Here is a 24,756-nt window from a genome sequence, read left to right as displayed (position 1 = left end):
CATTTATTAATTTGCAGATTATCTGTTTTCATTGTAAATAAACAACATAATAATTTGTGGAATTTATGTTTCTTTGATTTTTTCAAAGTTTAAAAACACTAAATTCACTGCGTATATTTCATTCATTCATTCATTCATTTTGAGATGGAGCCTTGCTCTGTTGCCCAGGCTGGAGTGCAGTGGTGTGACCTTGGCTCATGGCAACCTCTGCCTCCCGGGTTCAAGCCATTCTTCTGTCTCAGCCTCCTGAGTATCTGGAATTACAGGGACCCGCCACAACACCCGGCTAGTTTTTTTGGTATGTTTTAGTAGAGACAGTGTTTCACCATGTTGGCCAGGCTAGTCTCGAACTCCTGAACTCAAGTGATCTGCCCACCTCGGCCTCCCAAAGTGCTGGAATTACAGACGTGAGCCACCGCTCCCAGCCCCACTGCTTATATTTTAAATAGTGTCTCAGAAAAAATAAATCCATGGAAGAAATGAGTGTGTAACAGCAGCAAGTCCAAGTGACATTTTTCTGGATGTCATGCTCTGTGTGCCTCAATACTCTTTCTCTTCCCACCAATACATGTTTCCAGCTACAGTTAGCCAACTCCGGTAGCATTACCTACCTCCCACCCCCACCCGATGTGTTCTGAGAGTATTCAAGTTCCTTCACTAGGATTCACTCCCAAATGAAACTGAATGCCCTCTCTTCCCTCTCCCTCCAGCCCCTTCTACCCAGAGAAGTTGATTTTGTTCCTTTGACTGATTTGAAGTATTACTTCTCCTGGGCTCTTTTCTCTCCCTTCCCCACAAGGTTCCCATCAAGCGAATAAAAAAGCAAAACTAATTTTTGTATGTTAATGTACTCATTTAGCTGGTCATACAGCATCGCATTTGAGGATGCTGGATCATCTCCAAGTGAAACTTTGCAAAAGGCACCACTCTGGCTTCCCAGTCCCGGAAATGCCCATCTATCATACCCAGAAGGAAATGGTTACTTGTGCTTCTAAACTTAAGTCTGAATTTATTTCCTGTACCAGGCATGCTGTTAAGGAAGAGTAACATGTAAGTGATAATAATTTGAGTGTTTCTCATGCTGTACACATGACACATGACTCTCAAGAAATGAACCAGATGTTCTAGGTTTCCTCATAGCATGATTTTCATAAGTCAATAATTATTTTTAATGGCTCATTTATAGGTCAAATAGTGAATTATAAAACCTCTTTGCAGTAAGAGAGAACATCATTTGGGAAAAGCTGTGTAAAAAGTGAGGGTCATCATTGATTCAGCCTTCCTTTTGCTGCTTACCTTTATATAGCATTGTCCGGAAGTCTTTACCTTCCCAGTAGCTAATGTTCACTCTTGTGAAAACGTTATATTTTTCTGGGTAATGAATTTCAAACAGGACTCCTGTTTCAGGAGAAGGTTTATAGTCATATATGGAAACACTGGTTACAGGTAGAGGTTCTATAGAAGTGAAGCAAATGGAGAAAGGGAAAAGAAAGAGGAGAGAGAAAGACCGATATCAATATTTGAATGAACCAAGGATTACACCTACCAGAAATTCACACATATTTTCACTGTCTGTGGGCACTATACTCCTCAGTACCCATGAATTGAATGTTCTTAGCAGTAATTAATAAAGTACATTTTATATAGTGCTTTCTGATTTTTGAAAAACTTTTACATTTATTTTTCCTTTTGCAACAGTCCTGATATCTAGGAAGAGCAAATATTAATATATCCTTCCCACTGGTAAATATAATGATGACTCACAGACTAAATTACTTGTCCAAGCTAATTTAACAAGTACATGACAGTCTGTATCTTCAGATTCCCAGTTTATTTTTCTTTTTCTCATGCGAAGGAAATTTGATATTAGTAACAGACCAGTAACAGAAAATAAATTTTGGCTCAGACCGATGATAGTTATATGATCATTTATTTCTTCGTGTGAACACAGCACTTGTTTTTCCATATGAAGTATAAAATTTTAAACTCTCCAATGTTGTAAAAAATATATTTTGTGGTGTTTCTCAAACCACTTTTTCTATAGAAGTTTAAAGAAAATATTTCTATTTTGCTTGAGTAGTTCATTCACTGGAAAACTTTAAAAATACTCATTTTTAAAAATCCATTATCGATATATGTCTGCATTTCCTTCCCCTCCCACTGTCGTGCAAATTTCTTGTAAATAATGCATTTTGCACCTTTCTGAAGAAGCTATTAAACAGATTTTACTTGTATGATTTTATTAATAAGATATGTTAAATAATTTCGTTTGGGGTCACCTGTAATTCCAGCATTTTGGGAGGCCAAGGCGGGCAGATCACCTGAGGTCAGGAGTTTGAGACCAGCCTGACCAAACGGAGAAACCTTGTCTCTACTAAAAATACAAAATTAGCCGAGCGTGGTGACACACACCTGTAATCCCAGCTACTTGGGAGGCTAAGGCAGGAGAATCACTTGAACCTGGGAGGCAGAGGTTGCAGTGAGCAGAGATAGTGCCATTGCACTCCAGCCTGGGCAACAATAGTGAAATCGCAAAAAAAAAAAAAAAAAAAAAAAAAAAAAAGAAAAAAATATGAAGATAAATAAAATTTAAAAGCTGTTGGAACCCCAAAAATCACCTTAAGCATGCGAAAGATGTAACTGTGATCTGAGTCACATAGTTATAACTTCTGTTCTCAAATTACAGATTAACTCATTTTATTTTTCTTGTTCTGTACAATGACTAGAGAGAATTAAATAATGTCAGGGACAAAAATCTCCTGCCTTCTTAATTAATGACCCTTGTTGTAGATTAACTTCCCCTCTTTGTTGTCCTGCTTTGCCTAGGCCGGATGACAGAAAACCTATAAATAACTATCACACTCTGTGTAAAAAAATGTTAAATGTACCCTTCCCCAAAAGAAACACTGCTTATAACCAGTGAAATTTCTGTTAACCAGGTGTCAACCTTGTATGAATAATTTTTTGTAATCCTGATAAAAACTTCTCTGTCTCTGCCTATAAGAAATGAGATCCTAGTTGCACTACTTCAGAGCACTGCCTGAATGCTTTAGGAGTTGGTGTTTCCAGGTGGTCTAGCCTCACACTTTGTGCTTGAAAAAACTCCCTTTAAATGGGATTCTGACCCTTTTGACAATTTTAGATTGACAGAAAAAATTTTTTTGATTCACAATTTCAGAATTGAGGGGATTCTTGGACATCATCTATAGCCTGACCTAAAGAAATGTCCTTAGTTTAAATTTACATTCAAAAAATTTCAATTTCAATAACATGAGAACTCCAAATTTGACTTAGTTCTTTCAATAAATAACTATTGAGTATCTAGTATGTCTCAATCTGTAGCAGGATATATTTTATTTTGTTGCTCAGGGTCTTCTTAATCTATCTTTGCTTTTGACTTTAAGAAACCCAGAAATAATTGAAGCTACATGTTAATGCTTTGATTTTTCCTGAAATTTTCTGAAAAACCAAGCCAACATCTACAAAAAAGCTAGGAAGACCTTCAGACTCCACTGTATTTTATGATCATGTCACTGTAGACTATGTGCTATAGTCTCTGGTTAAAAGGTTTGAATTTTATCTTTGCCTCATCCCTAGTCTTCCTACATGCAGGTAACATTTCAGAAGGAACTCACGTACTTACTTATGTACCATGTCAACCAACCAACCAACCAACCAACCAATCAGCCAACCCTCGAAGACTCTGTTTTGAGTTCAAAACTCCCAAAGAAGTTTTGAACTGCTTCAAGTTTTTTCTTTCGACCCAGCCTAATTTACTAACCCATGGAGTCTACCAGATCCAGCTATTGACTCTGGCCCTAAGAGAACTAAAATGAAAGGAAACAGAAAAAGCAGCCACAGAGCAGTAACTCCTCCACTGTTGCAGTCCTGTTTCACATCCTCATCAGGGTTTCTTCTACTGAAAAGAGAAGTTAGAAGGGCACTTAATCTTTCATGCCCTGAGGCATGAAGTCTGCACATCAAAGCCACGGTCAGACTTTGAAATTCAAGACAGACAGGAGGATTAGAGAACAGATATTTTATTTTCCAATTTTTTTTTTTTTCCTGCAACAAGCTACTTAAACTTTAAGAGAATGTCTTAAAATGCCTGTTTAAATGTTTGTTTTATATGTTTCCCTCAGCTTCAATGTAAATGACCCAGGTCAGCTGAAAATCCTGTTGATGTCTAAGCATTACTGAGGAGTATTCAATCCAAGAACTACTGTTTTTAGAAGAACTCAAATGTATAGTATAAAAATATTTTGCTATCTCGCCAGTGACTTCTCTCATTATCTTTCTTTTTAGAAATTAAGTGGTGTGGTATAAACCAGTGCTATAGTTACTAACAGGCATTTCAGTGATGACAAGGCTAAATCCTAATCTAAGTCAATAGTCCTCACCCTGTCAGTCACTCCATTGTACTTCCCTTTCTTTTCTTAGGACCAGCCTGGACTGGGCAGAGAAATGGAGTTGTTGGACAAGGTGAATCATTTAATATCTTTGTTCATTACTTTCTTGTCCACAGATGTTTTAATTTTTCAAATAAATAAAGTCTTAGAAAATGTAGTTGAAATTCCCCCATGTAACTTACCCAAACCCCATTCTTTTCCCACCATGACCAGAAGGAATTATTGCTCTGAATCTGGTATTTATCTTCTCATGCATGTTTTTAAAACATATATTTGTAAGCATCCAACATTGTTTCATGTTTTAAATTATTATGTAAATTATCATAACTATCCTGCAGCTTTTTATTGCCTAACATTGTTTTAAGATTTATCACTCTTGATACAAGAATATCTAAAAATTTTATTTTCGTGTCCATTTTGCTATACAACCCACACAATATACCTGTTATTATTTTAGTAGAGTAATTGCTTTCAATCATTCACTCTTACAAATAATGCTGCAATAAATGTTTCCAGCATGTCTCTTTAGGTGGCAAATCCTGGATAGTAGGGTCTACACATCATCTCTATCAGATATTCTTAGAAAGTTTTCTAACTAGATTAGGGCAATTTACATATCTATTAGCAGTGTATGATAGTTCCTCTTTCTCCATATTATTTTCCACATTCGCTGATACCAGTCTTTTTAATTTTTGCCACTCTGAGGTGTGTGAAATTTTGTCTCTTTGTTTTAATTTCCTGCTCATGGAGATTAATTATTTTTTCTTATGTTTTTTGGTCAATCAGCTTTCCTTTTCTTAGAACTGTTAAATTCTTTTGCCTGTTTTGGGGTTCTTTTTCCATCTGCTCCTGCTAATTTGTAACACAATCTTTGTCATATACCATATTCCCATTGTCATTTTTTAAAATTGTGTCCTGGACTTTCCTTCTGGATTCACCTTTTTTCTTGCTGAAATTTGTCTATTAACAGTTCTTTAACCCAGAGCTATAGGTGTTAAGTTCTCTAGGCTTTATATATTAGAAAATTTCTTTATTTTATCTTTATTCTTAATGTGGTTTATTCTTGATGTATCTGGGTATAAAATTCTAGGTAGACAGGTATTTTTGTCAGTACTTTGACGATTTTCTTTTTTGTTTTCTTTCACCAGTTATTGCAGAAGGGAAGACTTCTGTCAGTAGAATAGTCATTCCTTTGTAGATACTTTGCTTTTTTCCTCTTGTATCTTTCAAGCTTATTTATTTATTTTTATTTAGCCTTAATAATCTGATGATACATAATAGCAATAATATAGCATTATATATTTAGGCATGGTTTTAGTTTTGAATTACTCTATTAGGTACTTAGTTGGAATGCTCTGTCAGTCTGTGAATTCATGTCATTCTTCAAGTCTTGGAAATTCTCATAATAATCTCTCCAAATATTGTGCCCACCATTCCCTCCTTCTTTTTCATGAATCCTTAAACCTTCTTAGAGCCTTTCCCACTTCCATGCCTGTGAATTGCCTCACTGTGCTATATTATGGGGCAAATTGCATGGTATTATCCTCCAATTTACTAGCTCTTTATAACTGTTATCAGTATAGAATTTGTCCTATCTACTGAAGCTTTTCAATTAGTAAACTTTAACTTTAATCAATCAAAGTAATTTTATCTTGTTTGATGAATGAAATTTTAAATTAATTTAAATGATTATGTTTTCATTTATAAAAGTTTTAATTTATTCATGTTTATTATATATGTTTTTATTTTATTTCTGCAAATTTTTTTTGAGATAGGGTCTCATCATGTTGTCCAGCCTCGATTTGAACTGCTGGAATCAAGGGATCCTCCTGCCTCAACCTCCTGAGTGTGTGCAACTGTAGGCACAGCACTGCACTGTTTTTGCCAATTTTTTTTTTCACTAATTACCTGGTTTCAAAAACTGGAGGCGGTTCTTACATTTATGTCCTTGAACATTATAAACATAATTAAATTTTTGTTAAATTGCTATTTAAAATATAATCTGAACTGTTATAGTTGTTTTGATATCTATCTTTTTTAGCATAAGTTTTTCATGTGTTTTGAGACACAGGCTCTGGGCTCATTTGATGCTTTTTCATCTCCCCATTTCTCTCTTATTATGCCTTGCTTTTAAAACAATTAAGCCATTGCATCCTGTCCGCCCACCAAAGCACCCGGTCTACAACAAGACATATGACATTATTTTGCCATTCTTAATATTGTGGATGATATAGTGGTTATCACTATAGATTCATTCACTGAGTGAGACAGTAACTAGCCTTGGACCTTGGCAGTAAGATGCATATGTGTCCCCTGCATCCTCAGGTCTTTATATATGTATTTTTGTGTGTGTGTCAAACAGGAAGAATCTTTGCTATAAGCAGAGAGCCTGGCACTGTGCCCTGTCTAGCATGGAGCATTTCAGTCCTTCTGACTATACTGGGGTCCAGACTCAGTAGTGTCTTTTCCAGACCCAGAGCACAGAGGACCCATTACTTCAGCCCATTTCCCCACTTTGAGTTTTTATTTGGTTTCTGGTTCTTCGAGAACTATTGTGGTTTTGGGTCTGGAAATGTGCTTCTGCTTTTCTTTTTGCTTTGTGGTAGGAGCAAAAAGTGGATGACAAGAAGAATGGACTGCATTATTTTGACAAGAAATCCTAGCCTAAGTTCCTAGTTTTCTCTTTAATAAAAAATGACATTTAGTATGATTATTTTTTCCCTCATTAGGTGTCTCACATAATGAAAACTCATGTTCAAATTGAACAATATTTTATGCCCCTGAATTATCTCTGAATCATTCAAGAGAGATCATGAATAGGAAAGTTTTGAAAGTTCTGGATGTGACTATCTCAGAGAAGAGACAAAGAAATAAACGCAAATGTGGAGCACATACTGTTTAAAGAAAACAAAAGTGCTCTGTATTACTTATTAAATGCTAACTGCTAAAAGTTGCTCCTTTCTGAGATTGCTCTGTTTAGCCGGACTAAAGAATGAAAACTAAAGAAGCAATTGTGTTCATGTTCAGGAACCTCTGATGTGACCAACTGAAGAATGTGTCTCTTCCGGCCAAGTTCTCTTGAGAGAGAGGATCTGGGATTAGACCCTCACTTCTGACGGCAGGCACAGCGAAAAGGGACTGGACTGAGGCCAGAGCTACTGTTTGGTGTTTAGATGATGATTTGAGACCTGACCTGGCACCTCAGCTACATCGAAGCATACCAGTGAGGTAGGTCTGGCAGCAGCAGCTGCTCACGGTCCAAGCTAGGTGGTGACCATCACACCCAGTACCTTAGTTCAAGTCCTCATCATTTCTTTCCTCAAGCATTTCAACAACTTTCTAAATTATTCTCCCTGCCTCCATTCTCCCCTTAATTTTCTTATTCATTTCTGCTCAAAATTTCAATGTCTGTAGGCTACTTGATATTCTCACATTAGTCAGAATCTTTGTCCTAAACCAGTCACCTCCATCTCACTGATATTTCCCTGCTTAATCTGTCTCAATCTCCTTCACTTCTGACACCTCGAGTAACTTTCTATTTAGTGCCATTGATACATATTCTATTGATTGATCCTGTATTGCATGCTTTGTTAAGGAGCTTACTTTGTATTATTTTATAATGCCCCCCACCAAATAGGTACTCTAATTATCCCAATATTACATATTATAATGATATGACAGATCAAGTGAGCAAACTACAGTCCACAAAGCCAAATCTGTTCTGCCACCTGTTTTGTTTGACTTTTAAGCTAAGAAAGGCTTTTACATTTTTAGATGTTGGACCTAAACAAAAGAAGAATAGTATCTCATGGCACATGAAAATTATATAAAAAATCAAATGTTGATGTCTCTAAATAAAGTTTAATTATAACATAGTCATGATCATTTGTTTATGTATCGTGTGTGGCTGCTGTTGTTTGCAACAGCAGAGTTGTGTAGTTGCAATATAGACTGTATGGCCCTTAAAGCATAACACACTTATTATCTAAGACTTCATAGAAAAAGTTTGCTGCACTAGCCTAATTTTAATTGCTCAATAGCCATATGAAGCTAGTTACTACCAATTTAAATGTGTAGGTTTAGACAATATACATGTAATGTAATTATTAATATTTATTATTATAATATAATACAATTATTTCTATGGTTGAATTTGAATTTACCATATTGCTAGGCTGTTAGGTAGAATGAGCAGTGAGTCAATCTAGTCAATAGTTGAGCTGGGTTTGAGGTATTAGATACCTTCCGTTCATCACAGATTTCCAGTTCTTCCCATGGTAGGCTGCCAGGAGTGGTAGAGGGTGTTTCTCAGTGTTTCAGTTCCACCCTCAGTATGCGGCAAGCCCTGAACACCGGCACCACAGAAGAGGTCCTCCAGCAATAGACTGCTCTTGTTTTTCTCTCATCGCTAACTTTTTGGCGGGGACAGAAGATGTTCTTGGTTCTCATGGTCCAGCCTCAGGCTTAGGCAGACCCTGTGACGTTCGATGGGACATTCTTGACATTTCTACCCCTCAAATTACACTAACACTGAAATTCTACATTAAATCTGTGGGTCAGAGAGTTTCCTGCCTCTTCTCCAGTGGTAACAGAACCACTGATACTCTACTTTGTATCAATGTAGGACTCTGGGCCCTAAAGAGTTTCTGCTCCTCTCCCAGGATCAGGCGTCTTTTGTTTCTATTCACCCTTCAAAAGAAGGGATGTTTTCCTGAGAACTGGAAGGGAAAGATTTTTCTGCCCCTCCACAATACATTAAGGTTTGTATTCAGGAAAGATCCAGAGAAGTAAGTTTTCTTGTTGGCCTCTTAGTGGTTTCAATTATCATCTGCATGCCTATTGCCTCCCACACCCATCCCCAACCCCCAGAATGCACTCGCCCTGAATTCTTTCTTGCCTGAGATCCAAGAATCCTATCTTGGGGGTCTGGATTGGGACCCCTTTCTGGTTACAATAGCAGTTATCATATTATTTGTAATGGTTTTTATTTGTCTCTTCCACTATAGTATAACATCTTTGATTATGAGTGTTTTTATCTATCTTTATTTCTTTAGTACTTAGGACATGGCACAGAGAATGTACCTGATAACTAAAATAAAAACTCATGAGTTATTTTTATTTAGAATAGGTGTGTATAGAATATTATATTTGTAGAGTGTCTCCTTGTGTATTCTTTAATGTGTATAGCCACTATCTGTAGAACTTCACTGACACGTGACACAGCTGTGTGTATGTGACATTTCCTCAATTTCCAAGCAACTGATTCCAGGTATCCTTTTACCTGCTGAGAAACTACCCCTTCCCTCTGAAGTGCATGCAATATACTGAAGGTTCTCAATCAATTAAATATTAATGAGGTGTCACAGCCTAAGGGTTGTGAAATTCTTTTGAACTGGCCAAATGACTCTGCTATGCCAAATTTATTCTTTGACATGTTTTTCAGCTTTCTCTAAGAGTGACAGACTCAGAACAACTATAGCGAAATATCAAAGGACTGCCCTGGGGCCAATTGCTTTGTCATTACTTATTTCATCAAGACAAGCATCTAACACACAATAAATGACTGCTACAAAGGTACTCTTTTATTCTCAAGAGAAATATGTCAACTCTGTGAGCAGATACTACAAATGTTTTCTAAACTTGTTTAAAAAGCTTTCAGTTAGAAAAATAAAGATGGCAAAAACACATCATTAACTGACAGATAATGTTAGTTTCAGAGCTCAAAAGTTATCTTAGTCATCATGTACTTTAATTCCCTCTTTTATGAAGGTGGAAGCTGAAACCCAAATGTCACTAAATGCCAGCTCGTACCTAATGTCACAGAAATATTTGTGCACTAATCCCCACTTCTTATATTCCCAACTTATTATTGCTCCTTAAATTTGGGATAATGTAATTGAGCCTTTAACAATGGGGTACAAGACAATATTTGATAGGCCATCATGAATTAATTTTACTCTTTGGAAATCAATACGTGTTTCCTCTTCCCCTTAACATGTAGAAAGCCCCAGGACAATATCACTTCTTCTCCACCTCAACAAGCAAAAGCCATGTAATCTACAAAATCATAACTATTCTTGAGGTTACAGGAGAGGTGAGGTAGCAAGTCAACCAAGTAATATGAATTCCAAGGCGTAAACAACCCCTCTGGAGGGAGGCGACACACTATTTCACCTTTTGGCAAAGTACAGCAGGAAGAGGATACAACATTGAAGCAGGTAAGAAGAAAGCAGTTCCAATTTTAATGGATTCATAAAGGCTAAGTGTGGTCTAAGTGGATGCATAGAATTGCTCTGTCCAATATGGTAGTCATTAGCTACATGGAGCTATTTAAATAAAATTTTAAATGAACTAAAACTAATTAAAATTAAAAATTAGTGGCTACTATGTTGGACAATATGGATATAGAACATTTCCATCATCCCGAAGTCCTGGGTCACCACTTGTCTAGACTAACTGGGAGACGCAGACACAAATAGAGTCTACTGTCTCTCTCTCGCTTTCCCCTTGGGCCTCTACCCCATGCTCATGAGGACTACCAGAGGCAGTCTCATGAATATAGGGACTGGAGAGAGCCTCCTTCTGGGGGTTGGGGATGGGTGTGGGAGGTAATAGGCATGCAGATGATAATTGAAACCACTAAGAGGCCAACAAGAAAACTTACTTCTCTGGATCTTTCCTGAATACAAACCTTAATGTATTGTGGAGGGGCAGAAAAATCTTTCCCTTCCAGTTCTCAGGAAAACATCCCTTCTTTTGAAGGGTGAATAGAAACAAAAGACGCCTGATCCTGGGAGAGGAGCAGAAACTCTTTAGGGCCCAGAGTCCTACATTGATACAAAGTAGAGTATCAGTGGTTCTGTTACCACTGGAGAAGAGGCAGGAAACTCTCTGACCCACAGATTTAATGTAGAATTTCAGTGTTAGTGTAATTTGAGGGGTAAAAATGTCAAGAATGTCCCATCGAACGTCACAGGGTCTGCCTAAGCCTGAGGCTGGACCATGAGAACCAAGAACATCTTCTGTCCCCGCCAAAAAGTTAGCGATGAGAGAAAAACAAGAGCAGTCTATTGCTGGAGGACCTCTTCTGTGGTGCCGGTGTTCAGGGCTTGCTGCATACTGAGGGTGGAACTGAAACACTGAGAAACACCCTCTACCACTCCTGGCAGCCTACCATGGGAAGAACTGGAAATCTGTGATGAACGGAAGGTATCTAATACCTCAAACCCAGCTCAACTATTGACTAGATTGACTCACTGCTCATTCTACCTAACAGCCTAGCAATATGGTAAATTCAAATTCAACCATAGAAATAATTGTATTATATTATAATAATAAATATTAATAATTACATTACATGTATATTGTCTAAACCTATACATTTAAATTGGTAGTAACTAGCTTCATATGGCTATTGAGCAATTAAAATTAGGCTAGTGCAGCTTTACTTTTATTTAAATTTAATTTCTGTTTGAAAGTAAAAAAATGGGTAAATTTGTATATTGATTATATGTTGAAATAATATTTTGAATGTAACGGATTAAGTAAACCATGTTATTAAAATTGATTTCACCTTTTTAAAAAGCATTTTAATATGTCTACCAGAAAATCTACTATTACATGTGAGGTTAACATTCTCTTTTTATTGGATAGTGCTGTCCTAAGTACTCCAGTTAAAAGACAGCGATTTTTAGATTGGAAAAAAAAGCAAGACTCATCTCTGTGCTGTCTATAGGAAACCGTTTTACATGTAAAGACAGAAGTAGGCTGAAAGCAAAAGGATGGATTAAGTATGCCACACAAACACCTAAAAAAGAAAACTAAATGGCTACTTTAATATCAGACAAAAGGGAAATTAACACAAGGCATATTGTTTGGAATATAGAGGGACATTACATACAGTCAAAAGGATCAGTTTATCAAGAAGACACAGCAATCTTAAAAGCTTTTGCACCTCATAACAACAGAGCTTCAAAATATGTAAAGCATAAACCAAAATAAGTGAAAGGAGAAATAGACAAATTTACAGTTACAAGTGGAGACTTTCAGATTCCTCTATCAGTCATTATTAGAAAAAATAAACAGAAAATCAGTAAGGTTATAGAAGACTTGAACAAACAACGTGACCTCGTTGGTACTTATTGAAACTTCACCCAGGAAGTACTCACAGAATACACAGCAAGAAAGACCATATTTGGGCCCATAAAACAAATCTCAACAATTTTCAAGTAAATGAATCATATAAAATATGTTCTGTGATCACAACAGCACTTCCTCTAGAAATCAATAAAAAAAGATGGCTGCAAAATTTCCAAATGTTTGGATATTCAACACACTTGTAAGCCCTACAGGTCAAAGGAAAACATCACAAAGGAAAATAGAATATATTTTGAATGGAACTCATCATAAATGCTAAGTGATATTCTAGAAATCTTTTAGCATTGACTTACCTATCAAATTTCTTCACGAAGGCTTAGCTAAAGGGCTGAATCATTCAGCTGCAACTGATGAGGAATGGCTGAGTGCATGCTCAGAGATGTTGGATCAGCAATCGTCATTACAGTCCTAAATCTATTTTTCTTTGTGCCTTATTTTCTTTCCTGTGGATCTCTCCTATTACTTGCTCAACTAAATTGAACTAATATTTATGTATTATCTATTAAGCAAGCATAAGCCTTGGGCTAGGTGTTTATGAATTATGGAGATAAGTAAGACAGGTTTTGATTTCAAGGAGTTTGTATTATAGGCATTATGTGTCTATATCTGCTGCCTAAATCTGACTTGCAATTCGTCTTTTTCTAGAGCTTGTTTAAGACAGTATTTTACCAGGTAAGTTCTCCCTTTAATTCAGCTAATAGATTTGTTCATTATGTCTATAAACTTTGAAGGTCTTGGGTCTACACCATTCCTAATTTTTAGGACTCACTGCTGATCCTGGGACTCTGCCAATAGAGACTTTAATTAATTTTTGACGGATGTGTTAAAAATATGTCCTCTAGCTTGGTTCTGAGTTTTTGCTTCTTGTAGTTTCTGTTTCCTTTTCTCCCAACAGACAATATCACTGTCTTTTCCCTTAGTTATCACCAGAACAATCATGGGTAGATGGCATTTAACAAATTGCAGCTGTTGCAAAACTTGCACTGAAGAACATAAGCAAAAGGGACTTTGCTGAGCCATTGTATTGTGCTAGTGATAAACTCTGCTGTCTTACAGATACCAGTTTTCCTTCCACATGTCAGCATAGACAGTAGAGTCACATCTTAATTTGAGATTAGATATTAAAGTCAGTGAGTAAAGTGAAAAAAAATCACACGGAGTTAAAACTATTCCTAAAAATTTCCCAATGTCAGCCTTAACTCTTTATGACATGGACTCATGAATGTTAAAATGCCGGTAATTTTTTTGCTTGGCATTTTTTCTTAAGAAGTAGAAGGCAAAGCTATTTTGAAGATGAGGTAGGGAATAACAAGTGATAAATAAATATATCTTTTTCTCTCTCTCAGCCAAAGACCTATACCTGAATTTGAGCAGGCTAAATAGGAGTATCAGTTCATTGTCCCCAAACTGAATTGCTAAATATGAGAGTACATGCTCTGGAAAAAATAGACAAGTTATGATGACATTATTAAGTACTACAGCAGAATATTACACAGTTCAATCATGAATTTGAAATTGCCATTCAGTCTCAAAATATACTCCTTCGTTGAGGATTACTTTTTTTGGTTTAAAAATATTTTTGTTATCACAAGGTAAAGAGTAAACATCAAACTCCAGCAAGAAGCTATATTGCTAATATAGCTCATAACATTGAATCTATGTCACTTGGTGTCAAGGCAAGTGATTTTGCCATTCTGGGTGGCTTCTCTCAATTCAAGCCACATGAGAAGAAACAGGGAAACAATAAGAAGAAAAAGGGGAGAATATTACACATGATGCTTACTTGTTAACACAGTGATTGATCTGGATGGCTTGGTCACCACATTTCCATTTACCACTACCAGAGTGATTATATAATAAAGGCCATGATAACTGGCCTTAAAAACAACAGGAGGAGGCAAAGTGCTGTCGAATTCCTCAAATTCGAAGAAATAATTTTTGGATTCACCAGTTATCTTCACAACATACACAGATGCTGGACTGATGACGTCTGAAGTTTCTAATGAGACAACGATGTTATTATCATCTTGGACAGTTACATGGAAAGGTGTAGCGTTCTGTTGAAAGAAAGAAAAAAAAGAGATGGAGGTTATATTCAGATAATTGGCAATAAAGTTATACTAAGATCATTTTTACATACTATTGTATATCATAAACTAATGTTTGTGATAAGTCTTATTTCTTAAAATAGAGTTATATAGGTATTTTAGCTACACAAGGAAAATCAGAAAGAGATTATCCTTCTTAGGACTAATAATCTTCTCAGGGTTTTACTTTGAGGATTTTTTTCCACTGAAGCTGCTTCCAGTTTATGGACAATGTCATGTAATAAACAAAATAAACATCTTGTGGAGGATTAAATAATGAATGAGTCATTTTGACACTCAAGTTCTAGGGAAGTTCTTGGTTTCAACTGTGCTGGCAAAATTACATGGTTTAAAGAAGTACTCTTTTTACTTTAGAGGGAGCGATGCTAGGAGAACATATCAAGGCAGTTATTTCCTCTTTTTCCTCTTACCTGCTAGTTCTGAAGATTATAAAAAAGTCAGGATTGAGAAACTGGTGTTGATCCTTGTCATTAAAGATTAACCAGCATAACCTCTTAAAGATGAAGGAAGCTATATTAGTGAGGAAGAGATCAGATGGAAGATCTGCAGGTGTCTAGGGGATCAGCAGTTGATGGACTTTTTAAAAACTTTGCTCCAAGTCTCCAGATATATGTTTATGGACAATATCTGGAAAGTCATCCATGGAATTGGTTAAATATTCCTCCCTGATTCTGTCTCAGACTCCACAGGCAGAATTAATCTTTCTTTCTGGTCTCAAACAAGACTCGTGTACTTTGTACCACATGCTTGTGTTTAATTTATCTTCTAGGTGTGTAGTGCCCCGGGTGAGTAAGTTACTCACTGCAATGGGCCTCAAATTTCTCTTCTATAGTAGCAGGATGGAAAAATTGCTGAAACTCATTAAGAATCTACTGGGATCCAACCAGTATGCCAGGTGCTCTATATATAAAAATATCACATTTAATATTGAAAATAACCTCCTGATATAGGTATCGTTATTTTTAATCTCACTTTGTAGCTGAGGAAACTGAGGCTCAGAAAGATAAAGTCACTTGCCCATGGTCACAATTACAAAAAATCAGCCTAATTATTGTTCCACATGTTAATTTGTCTTCATCTCCTAACTTACTTTCCTAACACCGAGTCTGTCACATAACACATAACTGGTAAGTTTCTGTTGCATCAATGAAGGAATGGCTGATTGAATGAATGATATATGGGCATTTGCCTCTAACAAATTACTCAATTTATTGATTTTGGTTTTATTATTATTTTTAATTGATACATAACAATTTTACATCTTTGTGGGGTACTGTGTGAAATTTTGATACATATATACATTGTGTAATGAGCAAATCAGGGTAATTAGCTTATCAACCACATCAAATATTTATCATTTCTTTGTGTTGGGAACATTCAAAATCCGCTCTTCTAGCTATTTGAAAATACACGATAAAGTGTTAATATAGTCCCCCTATAGTACTATAGATCATTAGAACTTATTCTTCCTGTCTACATATACTTTTGTATCCCTTAACCAGCCTTTGGCTGTCCCCCTCTCTCTCCCTTCCTTGACTCTAGTAACGACTTCTGCTAGAGCAACTTGCAAGTTTTTTTTTTTTTTTTTTTGCATTCACATGTGAGTTAAAAACGTGGTATTTATCTTCCAGTGCTTGGGTTATTTCACTTGATGTAATGTCCTTTGGGTTCATCCATGTGGTGGCAAATGACAGAATTTCCTTTTTATTTTAAGGCTGAATGATATTCCATATATACACACATATATATACACACACATAATCTTTTCCTTATCCATTCACCCTCTGATGGACACTTACGTTGATTTTGTATCTTGTCTCCTGTGAAGACTGCTGCAATAGACATGGGAGTGCAGAGAAATCATCAACATACTGATTTCCTTTCCTTTGGATAGATACCCAGTAGTGGGATTGCTGGATCCTATGGTAGTTCTATTTTTAGGTTTTTGAGGAACCTCCATACTGTTTTCCATAATGGCTGAACTAATTTACATTTCCACCAACAGTTTAACTTATTGATTTTGGTTTTTCACATATTTTCAGCAACCAAATGAAGCACACAGTGTACATCACTACTCTCCAAGAGGCTTTATAGACCAAAAAATGTACTGACTTTTTCTTCTTATTTTAGTTTTTAGAAATCCAGTGTTTACAGGCCCTAGTACTTATAAAGAATGTCTGGCATAAACAAATTTAATTCTGTCTTAACACTGAATAGACTAAATTGTGTTCCCGATAATCTCACCATAAGTCCTCTAAGGTCAGGAACTGCATGTTATTTCCAGCTGCATCTCCAGCTCTAGGATCAGTACCTGGTATATGCTAAGTGCTTTTGATGTGGGTGATCCTAGGCAGATTTCTGTAATATGAGCTAGGCATGAGAATGAACTTTTAAAATGTTCCTTTATTGGACTATGTCATGTAATAAACTAAACATCTTGTGAAGGAGTCAATAATGAATGAAAGTCGTTTTGACACTTAGGTACTAGGGAAGTTCTTGGTTTCAGCTATGCTGGTGAAATTACATGTTTTGAAAAAATATGAGTGAGGCTGCGGCGTCCTAGAAAAATTCTAGGAGAATGTATCAAGGCAGTTATTCCAGACACATGGGCATGTTTCTAACATTGAGCAATGTACTTCTGGGATTAAACACAAAATATGAGCCATGCTATATTGTCAGTGGTCCAGGGGGAATTGTGAGGCTAGCCTAAAGTTCATAAGAGCATTTCACTGTTTGGGCAAGAAGGATAAAACATAAGAACACAGAAAAAGAACAGAAAAAGTATTTAATATGTTGCCTATACATGGAGCTTAACAAATGCTAGCTCTTTTCCTTCTCCATTACCCTTTTCTTTCTTTTGAATTATGCTTCTGCAAGTTCTGCTTCAGTTATGGCCATGAAAGTTCCTCTCTGACTGTTCCTCCAGCAAATAATAACCATACACTCTGGACAAATTACCAAATAAACAACTAAAGACTGAATCATGAACAAAGCAGAGATTTTGGAGGGAAGTTGACACTTGGCAGAAGGTATTGGCACAGAATGAGTTATTTTTCTATCTATCTATCTATCTATCTATCTATCTATCTATCTATCTATCTATCTATCTATCTGTGTCTGTCTGTGTCTGTCTATCTGTGTGTCTGTCCATCCATTCATCCATCCATCCATCCATCCATCCATCCATCCATCCATCCATCCATCCACCTGTCTGCCCATCCATCTTCTATCTCAGCTTATAGCCAGAGGGCAGAGGCTTCACTCAGCACAGTGTGAGATAGCTGAAACTCTGACAAAATCTCAGTCTTTCTGGCCTGAGGCAAAAGATAAGAGAATCTTGGCAACCACCAGTAATGGGAAGTGAGTGGGTAATCCTGAAAAGGAGTGAGCCAAAACGAGGGGGTCCTAAAGTCTGTCCAAACCTCAGGCTGATTCCTGAGCCATTCATGAGGTGGTCAGGCTGCAGGTAGCCCAGCCAAAGCTAAAAGAATGGTCCTAAGGTTCAAGCTGCCACTCACGAAAAAGCATGTGTAGTTTTCATCCAACCAAGTGAATTTCTTGCTAAGACAAAAATATTAGTTTAATCATGAAACATAAATATTATAGTCTTTATAACAATACAATATTCAAGAAATCATCCAAAATTAGTCCATATACAAATATCCAAGAAAATGTGACAAATTTTCAAGAGAAAATCCAGGTTTTGGATGTAGCCAAGTACTTTAAATCAGATATTATAACTATGCTTAATAAACTAAAACTATGCTCATAATGAATGAAAGGGTAGACAATTTCACCAGAGAAATAGAAACAAAAAAAAGTAATTCTAGAACTGAACATAGTTCTGTGTTATTCAAAGGCCTTTTTTTAAAAAAATCAAGAGAATCTTTGCAGTATAGACATATTTGGTTTCATCCTCAGTCATTTAGTCCTAGCCAATGTCCTGAAGAATACAGCCACACAACTGAAAGGAATTTAAAAATATTTAGTGCTCAAGTAGTGTACTGCCTCCACAACAAGACTGAGGGAAGACCCCTTGCCTCATGGGTGCCTGGTCTTCCCGCACATTCAGCTCCAGTGAACAGGACCGTGGTGATTGTCATACTCATCTAAAGAGGAGAACAGTGCAGGGCTAGGCTTCTGCATCAGGGTGAGACCAGCGCCAGATGTGCCCTACCTCCCTGCCTCCTGAAATCTCCCTCTCTGCTACTCAGTACTGATGGCATCACTCATCAAGACCAGTGTATTCTGCTACTGTCTTGTCCTTCTGCTGAGGGAGAGAAATCTGCTCCTATCTGAGCAAGAACTTGGAGAACTTTCCTTCTAGGTTCCTTTTAGGAGAGCAAATGCTCTGACTTAGATGAAGAGACGAGATGGGCTTTGCCCCACCTACAACCTCCTCTCCCCTCCCTTCTCTTTGAAGAAAAGATCAAGAAACCTAGTGTCTCCAGTGGAGGCGAGGGAGGCTGTCTATGAAATACTGGGGAGGACAACACATAAAAGGAAAAAGTCATTATTAGACGGTAGCAATTGAGACACAGGCTGCCGTCTGTCCAGCTGGCTGACTATATGGTAATGAAGGGCAGACCCCATCCCCTGCTAGGTTGAGGTGCTATCCATTCTCCCCCTCTTCCTCAGTTAACCCCAGAGCTTCCAATACCATGTTGGGGTTTGAGTGCCCCTCTAGAGGAAGGGCTTGTTCTATACTCATATTGATTCCCAGGGGCTCCTTCTGAAGAAGCAAAAGGGGCTGGGGACGGGAGGGTCTGAAGGTTAAGATAGCAACAGATGTCTTTTTCCCCTTCATAAATAATTTTTTAATTCTTACCCTCACCATCTCAGGCTTTACATATGGAAACACTAGAATAGAGGGGTTTGGGGGTTGGGAATCTTCTGTTCCTCCTCAGAGTGGGTGAACGTGAGAGAAGGGTTTGTATTTTAAAAAATTTAATAATAGGCTACTATAACCTCCTTTTGCCTGTGGTTGTGACCTGTGCCTGTTGGCCCTTTTTTGCCAATAGGGTGAACAAAATTCTCTGTTTCTTCTCCCTTCCCCATACCCAAATTAAACACACATGCACACAGGTTCCTAATGCTTAAAAAGAAAAAATGATCTTAGATTATTACCTGTATAATGTAAATCGGGATTAACACCAATGCACATTAAGACCTGACTAAGTCAGGATCATTCACCTGTAGAATTTTTAAAAGACAGTTGACATTTTCAACCATAGCATTTCATCAACTAAGATTTGAAATTAATAGACTTCTATTAGTAATTTAAGCAATTGTCAGTACCTTAATATGACTAGAAAGGTCCAGGTTGCTATCATAGATGCATGATCTCTTTTCCCTTACTATACTTTCTTGTAAAACCTATTAGCTGAGAATCACAGACATCCTAGCCTCCTGCACCAAATCTAGAAGTATTGCATTGTTAATGGTTCGTGGCCCTATGTGCAGTCTGCTGTTGTACCCATACCCTCCAACTTTGCTCTGTCAGTGTCCCAAGGGGGTGTCGAATCAATAGTGGGTGTGAACAATGAATTGAGAATGTGGGGAACAATTTTCTTGGACATCAGAAGCACGAGCAGCTGGGTCAGGGTTGTCCCCTGCTTGGTGGAGCAGGGTGGTGCCAGCAGTCCAGGAGCAAGCCCTGAGCAATGCACATGGGTGAGGAACATTTGTTGATGAGTGTATAGTGTGGTGCTGGGTCACAGGTGTGCAAGAGATACCCATGCACCCAGAGATTCCAGGCCTCAAAGGTAGATGGGATGCCCTCCCATCCCTGTGATGGTGCCATGGAGGCTATCAGCACAACGTGTGCTTATGATGGACAGGCCCAAAGTGCAGTGGGGACACTTGACAGTCTAGTGAAGTCATCAGCTCCTGTTCTGGTGGGCTACTTTGCCCAAAGGTGCACCTGTTCCTGCCACTTTGTTCCCACTCATGCTCTGAAGCTAACTCCTGCTGCTCCTGAATGCCCCCATATCCTTGCTGCTACAGCTGACCCGATGGAGTTGGATCCTCGGTTTACTAGGCACACCAATTCTTCCTCTAGCATCATCAGCTTACTTTAGTGTGGGGAATATAATGTATTTCCTAAGGAAAGCAAAGAGCCCTCCCGCTAGCCTTCCTAAGCAAAACAAAGAGCCCTCCCTTATCTCACGGTGAATACATTGCCAGGATCAAGCAGGGAACACAAGTAATATGTAGGTTGGCCTCAACATCTTCTGCCTCCTCATCTTCCCTTCCTCTTAAGGAAAATTCATCAGCATTGAAATACTTCTAAAATTCTGGCACAACAACAACAACAAACAAATTAGACCCCAATTCTTAAGTGCACCTGAGGTCTCCAGCAATACTTCTTAAACTTCTCATTTCCTCCCTATCATAGTGCCCTTCTCTCTTTAAACTTCTCTCTCTGCAAATTTTATCTTTTCTTCTCTTCTATCCTTTTGCTTTCCTTAGAATCTTCTATAGACAGACTTTACAAGAGGGTATCTGGAACAGCTGGGATGTCCTCATTGGATAGAGAAGACTTGGGAACGAGGTAAAGAAAGAGTAATCACATCCATGATAGAAGTTACTAATTGAAATACTCATTTAGTCGATACAAATTAAGAACCTACTAAGAATCACACAGTCTGCTAAGTACTGGGGATCCAAAATCCTGCCTCCAGGAGCTGCAAGTTTGGTGGTGGTCAGTGGTTGTTTACTTATGAAATGCTTAGTGAATGGGGAATCCTGATTATAAATACGCTTTCAAATTAACTGGGAGCTGATGAAAAAATCCTTTTACTTTTAACCTATTGGACAATTTGCCAAAGTGTTTCATTTTTCATGGTAATGTTTTTTACACTAAGTATATTTTAGGATTTATTTGGAATCTCAGAATTTTTGTATCTCAAAGACCTAAAAATAATGATCCTTACTAATAAATCTTACCGTCAACAAATATAAATAGAAATCATATAGATATCGTGCTTCATATCTGAAAGTTGCATTTTTAGGAGAAAATGTGTATTCATATTTCCTTATTATTCACTTTTCACATAGATAGTACTGTTCGGTGCATAATGGGAAAGTTTATTAAGCAAAATGTAGACAACTCAGGCACTGAGTATCCAGTAGCATTGAAATCTGGCTTTTAGTTCTTATTGATTATAGCGGGTGATTCACTAACTCAGAAAACAATAAGTTTTTTAAGCATCAAATATGTAATTATCAATACTTTTTTCTCTATGTTTTAGCAGCCAATAACAGAAGGTGGTTGTGATAATAAGAAGAGGAGTAAATAGACTCAATTTTGTAAAGTGTTTAAGAAATATATGTGTAATGTGTGTCATGATGCTTCCTAGGCAGTAAAATCATCCAGAGAAAGGTACTAATCTTCCAAATGCTAACGACAGCTTTGGAGATGATTGTATCAGCCATGAAAATAAGCATTGGCCCATGCACTCCCAGGTTGCCAAAAATAAATCAGAGTGGGCTAATCAGATTCAGTTGGTGCAACTAATGAGAGGAAGGCAGCAGGCCAAGTGAGATCTAGGCAGTGCGCCTAAAAGAAGTGTCATCTGTGCTCTTGCTTTCTACTCTATCGTCTTTACCTTAGCTTTTCCTGGAATCTATGTTCAGGAGAAAATTTCGAGAGTACGCTGCAGGCACGTAATCCCTGCTGAGAAGTAGAGCAGGAAGGAACAGTTAAAAGTAATAGAAATTGATCTGATAAATGTACGAAAGTCCGATGCTGATTTACTTGGTTACTGTAAAAAAAAAATGTGAAACTTTTTTGAGACAAAATAATAGTATTGCTTGACTCTGCAGGAAAAATATTTTTGCTGAAATTTCCTTTACATAACAAATTTAATATAGTGATTTCTCTGGTCCAGCTCTCATTGTATGCTTGAGAAAACAGCGGTGCAAATGTCATACAGCTAATTGATGTCAGGACGAGGTCTAGGATCCATATATCCTTATGCCTCTTGGTACTTATCTTTCCATAACCAGTGGGGCCAGCTAACTGAGGCAGCAAAAGGGGGCTGGGCACTTGGCTTCAGCACGAAGGGGGAGCCCAGGTGCCTCTGACCTGTTCTAGAAGCAGTCTTCGGGGAGAGAAGCTACTGGAGACAGAGTGGGTAGCACTAAAGAGGTGACTAACACAGGATGAGTCCCTGGGCTGTGGGACAAGGAACCAAACTGGCCAGAGATATGTACCAGTCAGAATCAAAGGAAATCGCCCGCCATCATTGACATATATAGCACTATTGTCTCTTAATCCCCTCATCTGGACCAGGCTATGTGCTAATTTGTTTATATATGTTTTTTTCTTTTACTCCTCACAGCAATCCTTAGAAACAAGTGTTATTATCTCCATTTTACCCAGACAGGTTAAATAACTTGCTTAAGAGCAAGGCAACAGACTTGAGATCAGAGGCCTGGGTTTCTATTCCGCCTCTGTAGCCTTTTACCTGTAAGAACTAGGGGAAGTCCAAGGAGCTCTTAATTTCATATTCTTAAATTATAAAATAGGGTTAATTCCTGAAACTCATGGAATTTTTGTGAGGATTAAATGTCTTCTGTAAAAATGCTAACACTATGAACTCAATAAATACTAGTTGTATTTCAAAGGTTATTGTGTTATATTTTAGTTTTGAGTCACTCAATGTCTTTTTTTTTTCTTTCTTTCTTTTTTTTTTTCTTTGAGATGGAGTCTCACTCTGTCGCTCAGGCTGGAGTGTAGTGGCACCGTGTCGGCTCACTGCAACCTCTGTCTCTCGGGTTCAAGCAATTCTCCTGCCTCAGCCTCCTGAGTAGCTGGGATTACAGGTGCCCACCACCATGCCCGGCTAATTTTTGTACTTTTTTAGTAGAGATGGGGTTTCACCATGTTGGCCAGGCTGTTCTCGAACTCCTGACCTCAGGTGATCTGCCCGCCTCAGCCTCTCAAAGTGTAGGATTACAGGTGTGAGCCACTCGATGTCTTTTAAATTATAGCAGTTCCATAAACATTCGTTTAACTAACTTCCAAACACTACGGAATTCTGTAATTATGTTCACTGGATGTTTTGTTCACAGAGCACTGGAGACCTATCCATTTGTTAATTCAAGAACACACAGGCATGAGCTAAGTGGCAACCAGGCACCAGGCATCATGCTAGGTGAGAGCAGAGGCACATGAGTCAGATGGGTACTTGCACTCTAGGAGCTCACTCTGTAGTGAGAGGCAAACTCAAAAACTCAAATACACAGTTAGGATCTGAAGTGTTATTAGTTATCGAATTTGAATAACAGTCCAGATGACACCTACTCTTCTGCCTGTCTGAAATTCTATCTGAGCTTGCACCTTCTTATGGGACACTGCTTCTTTCCCACTCTCAATCTAATGAGGTCCTGACGAGGGTTGCTAATCATGCTACCCCATCACTGGGTCTGAGCAGGTACCTTGAAGCAGTCTAGGGGAATCGTGGCACCCGGTCCCCTTCCTGTGATGCTCATATGGATGAAGCCAGGCCATCCAGAGTGGTTCCTCTGAAGTTTTATAACTAGAATTCATGGGAAGGAGCTCTTGTTCCTTTCTGGCTTTAAGTAGGTATGAATGCAGAGCTGAAGTGTTTGTCATTCCTGCCCCATGAAGATAGTTGCTAGTGGCAGACTCCTGATTTGGTCTGAGGCCCTGGTCACACTCATCCAAAGACCCAGTCACTGTGCAGTTTGGTGACACGAGTGAATAAATCCCAACATATTCTTTGATTTGTTTGATCTAGACTTCCAAGATTTGCATCCCAATATCCTGGCCAATACAAGAGAACTGTTCAGTGCCACGGACATGTAGACAAGAACGCTCTCAATTCTGCTTCTGCAGATGGGTGTGAGGGAAGGCTTCAGGGAGCAAGCGATGTTTGAAAGATGCTCATGAGTTTGCCAGGGGAACGCAGGTCAGAAAAGTCACTTGTTAAGAGGGAAGAACATCCAGAGACCGCTAGAGTGTTTAGATCAACGGAGGATGCTCAGAATAGAGTGCTGGTGGCCCAAGACCAAGATGTGCCTTGCTAAGGAGTTTGGCCATTTTTTAGGCCAAA

The 24,756-nt window shown here is 38.0% G+C and overlaps 1 protein-coding gene across 2 annotated transcripts in view; it reads right to left on the bottom strand.

Moving 5' to 3' along the window:
• PTPRO (protein tyrosine phosphatase receptor type O) overlaps positions 1 to 24,756 on the bottom strand; it is a 272,959-nt gene that overhangs the window by 100,877 nt on the left and 147,326 nt on the right. For both annotated transcript variants that reach the window (XM_010368473.2, XM_010368474.2), the window contains exons 2-3: positions 14,350 to 14,623; positions 1,297 to 1,455 (exon numbers count right to left, since the gene is read on the bottom strand). In XM_010368473.2, the coding sequence (XP_010366775.1) occupies positions 1,297 to 1,455; positions 14,350 to 14,623 (433 nt within the window). The remainder of the gene's footprint in view (positions 1 to 1,296; positions 1,456 to 14,349; positions 14,624 to 24,756) is intronic.

Source organism: Rhinopithecus roxellana, chromosome 10, assembly GCF_007565055.1.
Source record: "Rhinopithecus roxellana isolate Shanxi Qingling chromosome 10, ASM756505v1, whole genome shotgun sequence".
NCBI lineage: Eukaryota > Metazoa > Chordata > Mammalia > Primates > Cercopithecidae > Rhinopithecus > Rhinopithecus roxellana.
Note: the sequence above shows the minus strand (reverse complement) of the source record. Positions and strands in the feature narration are given on the sequence as shown.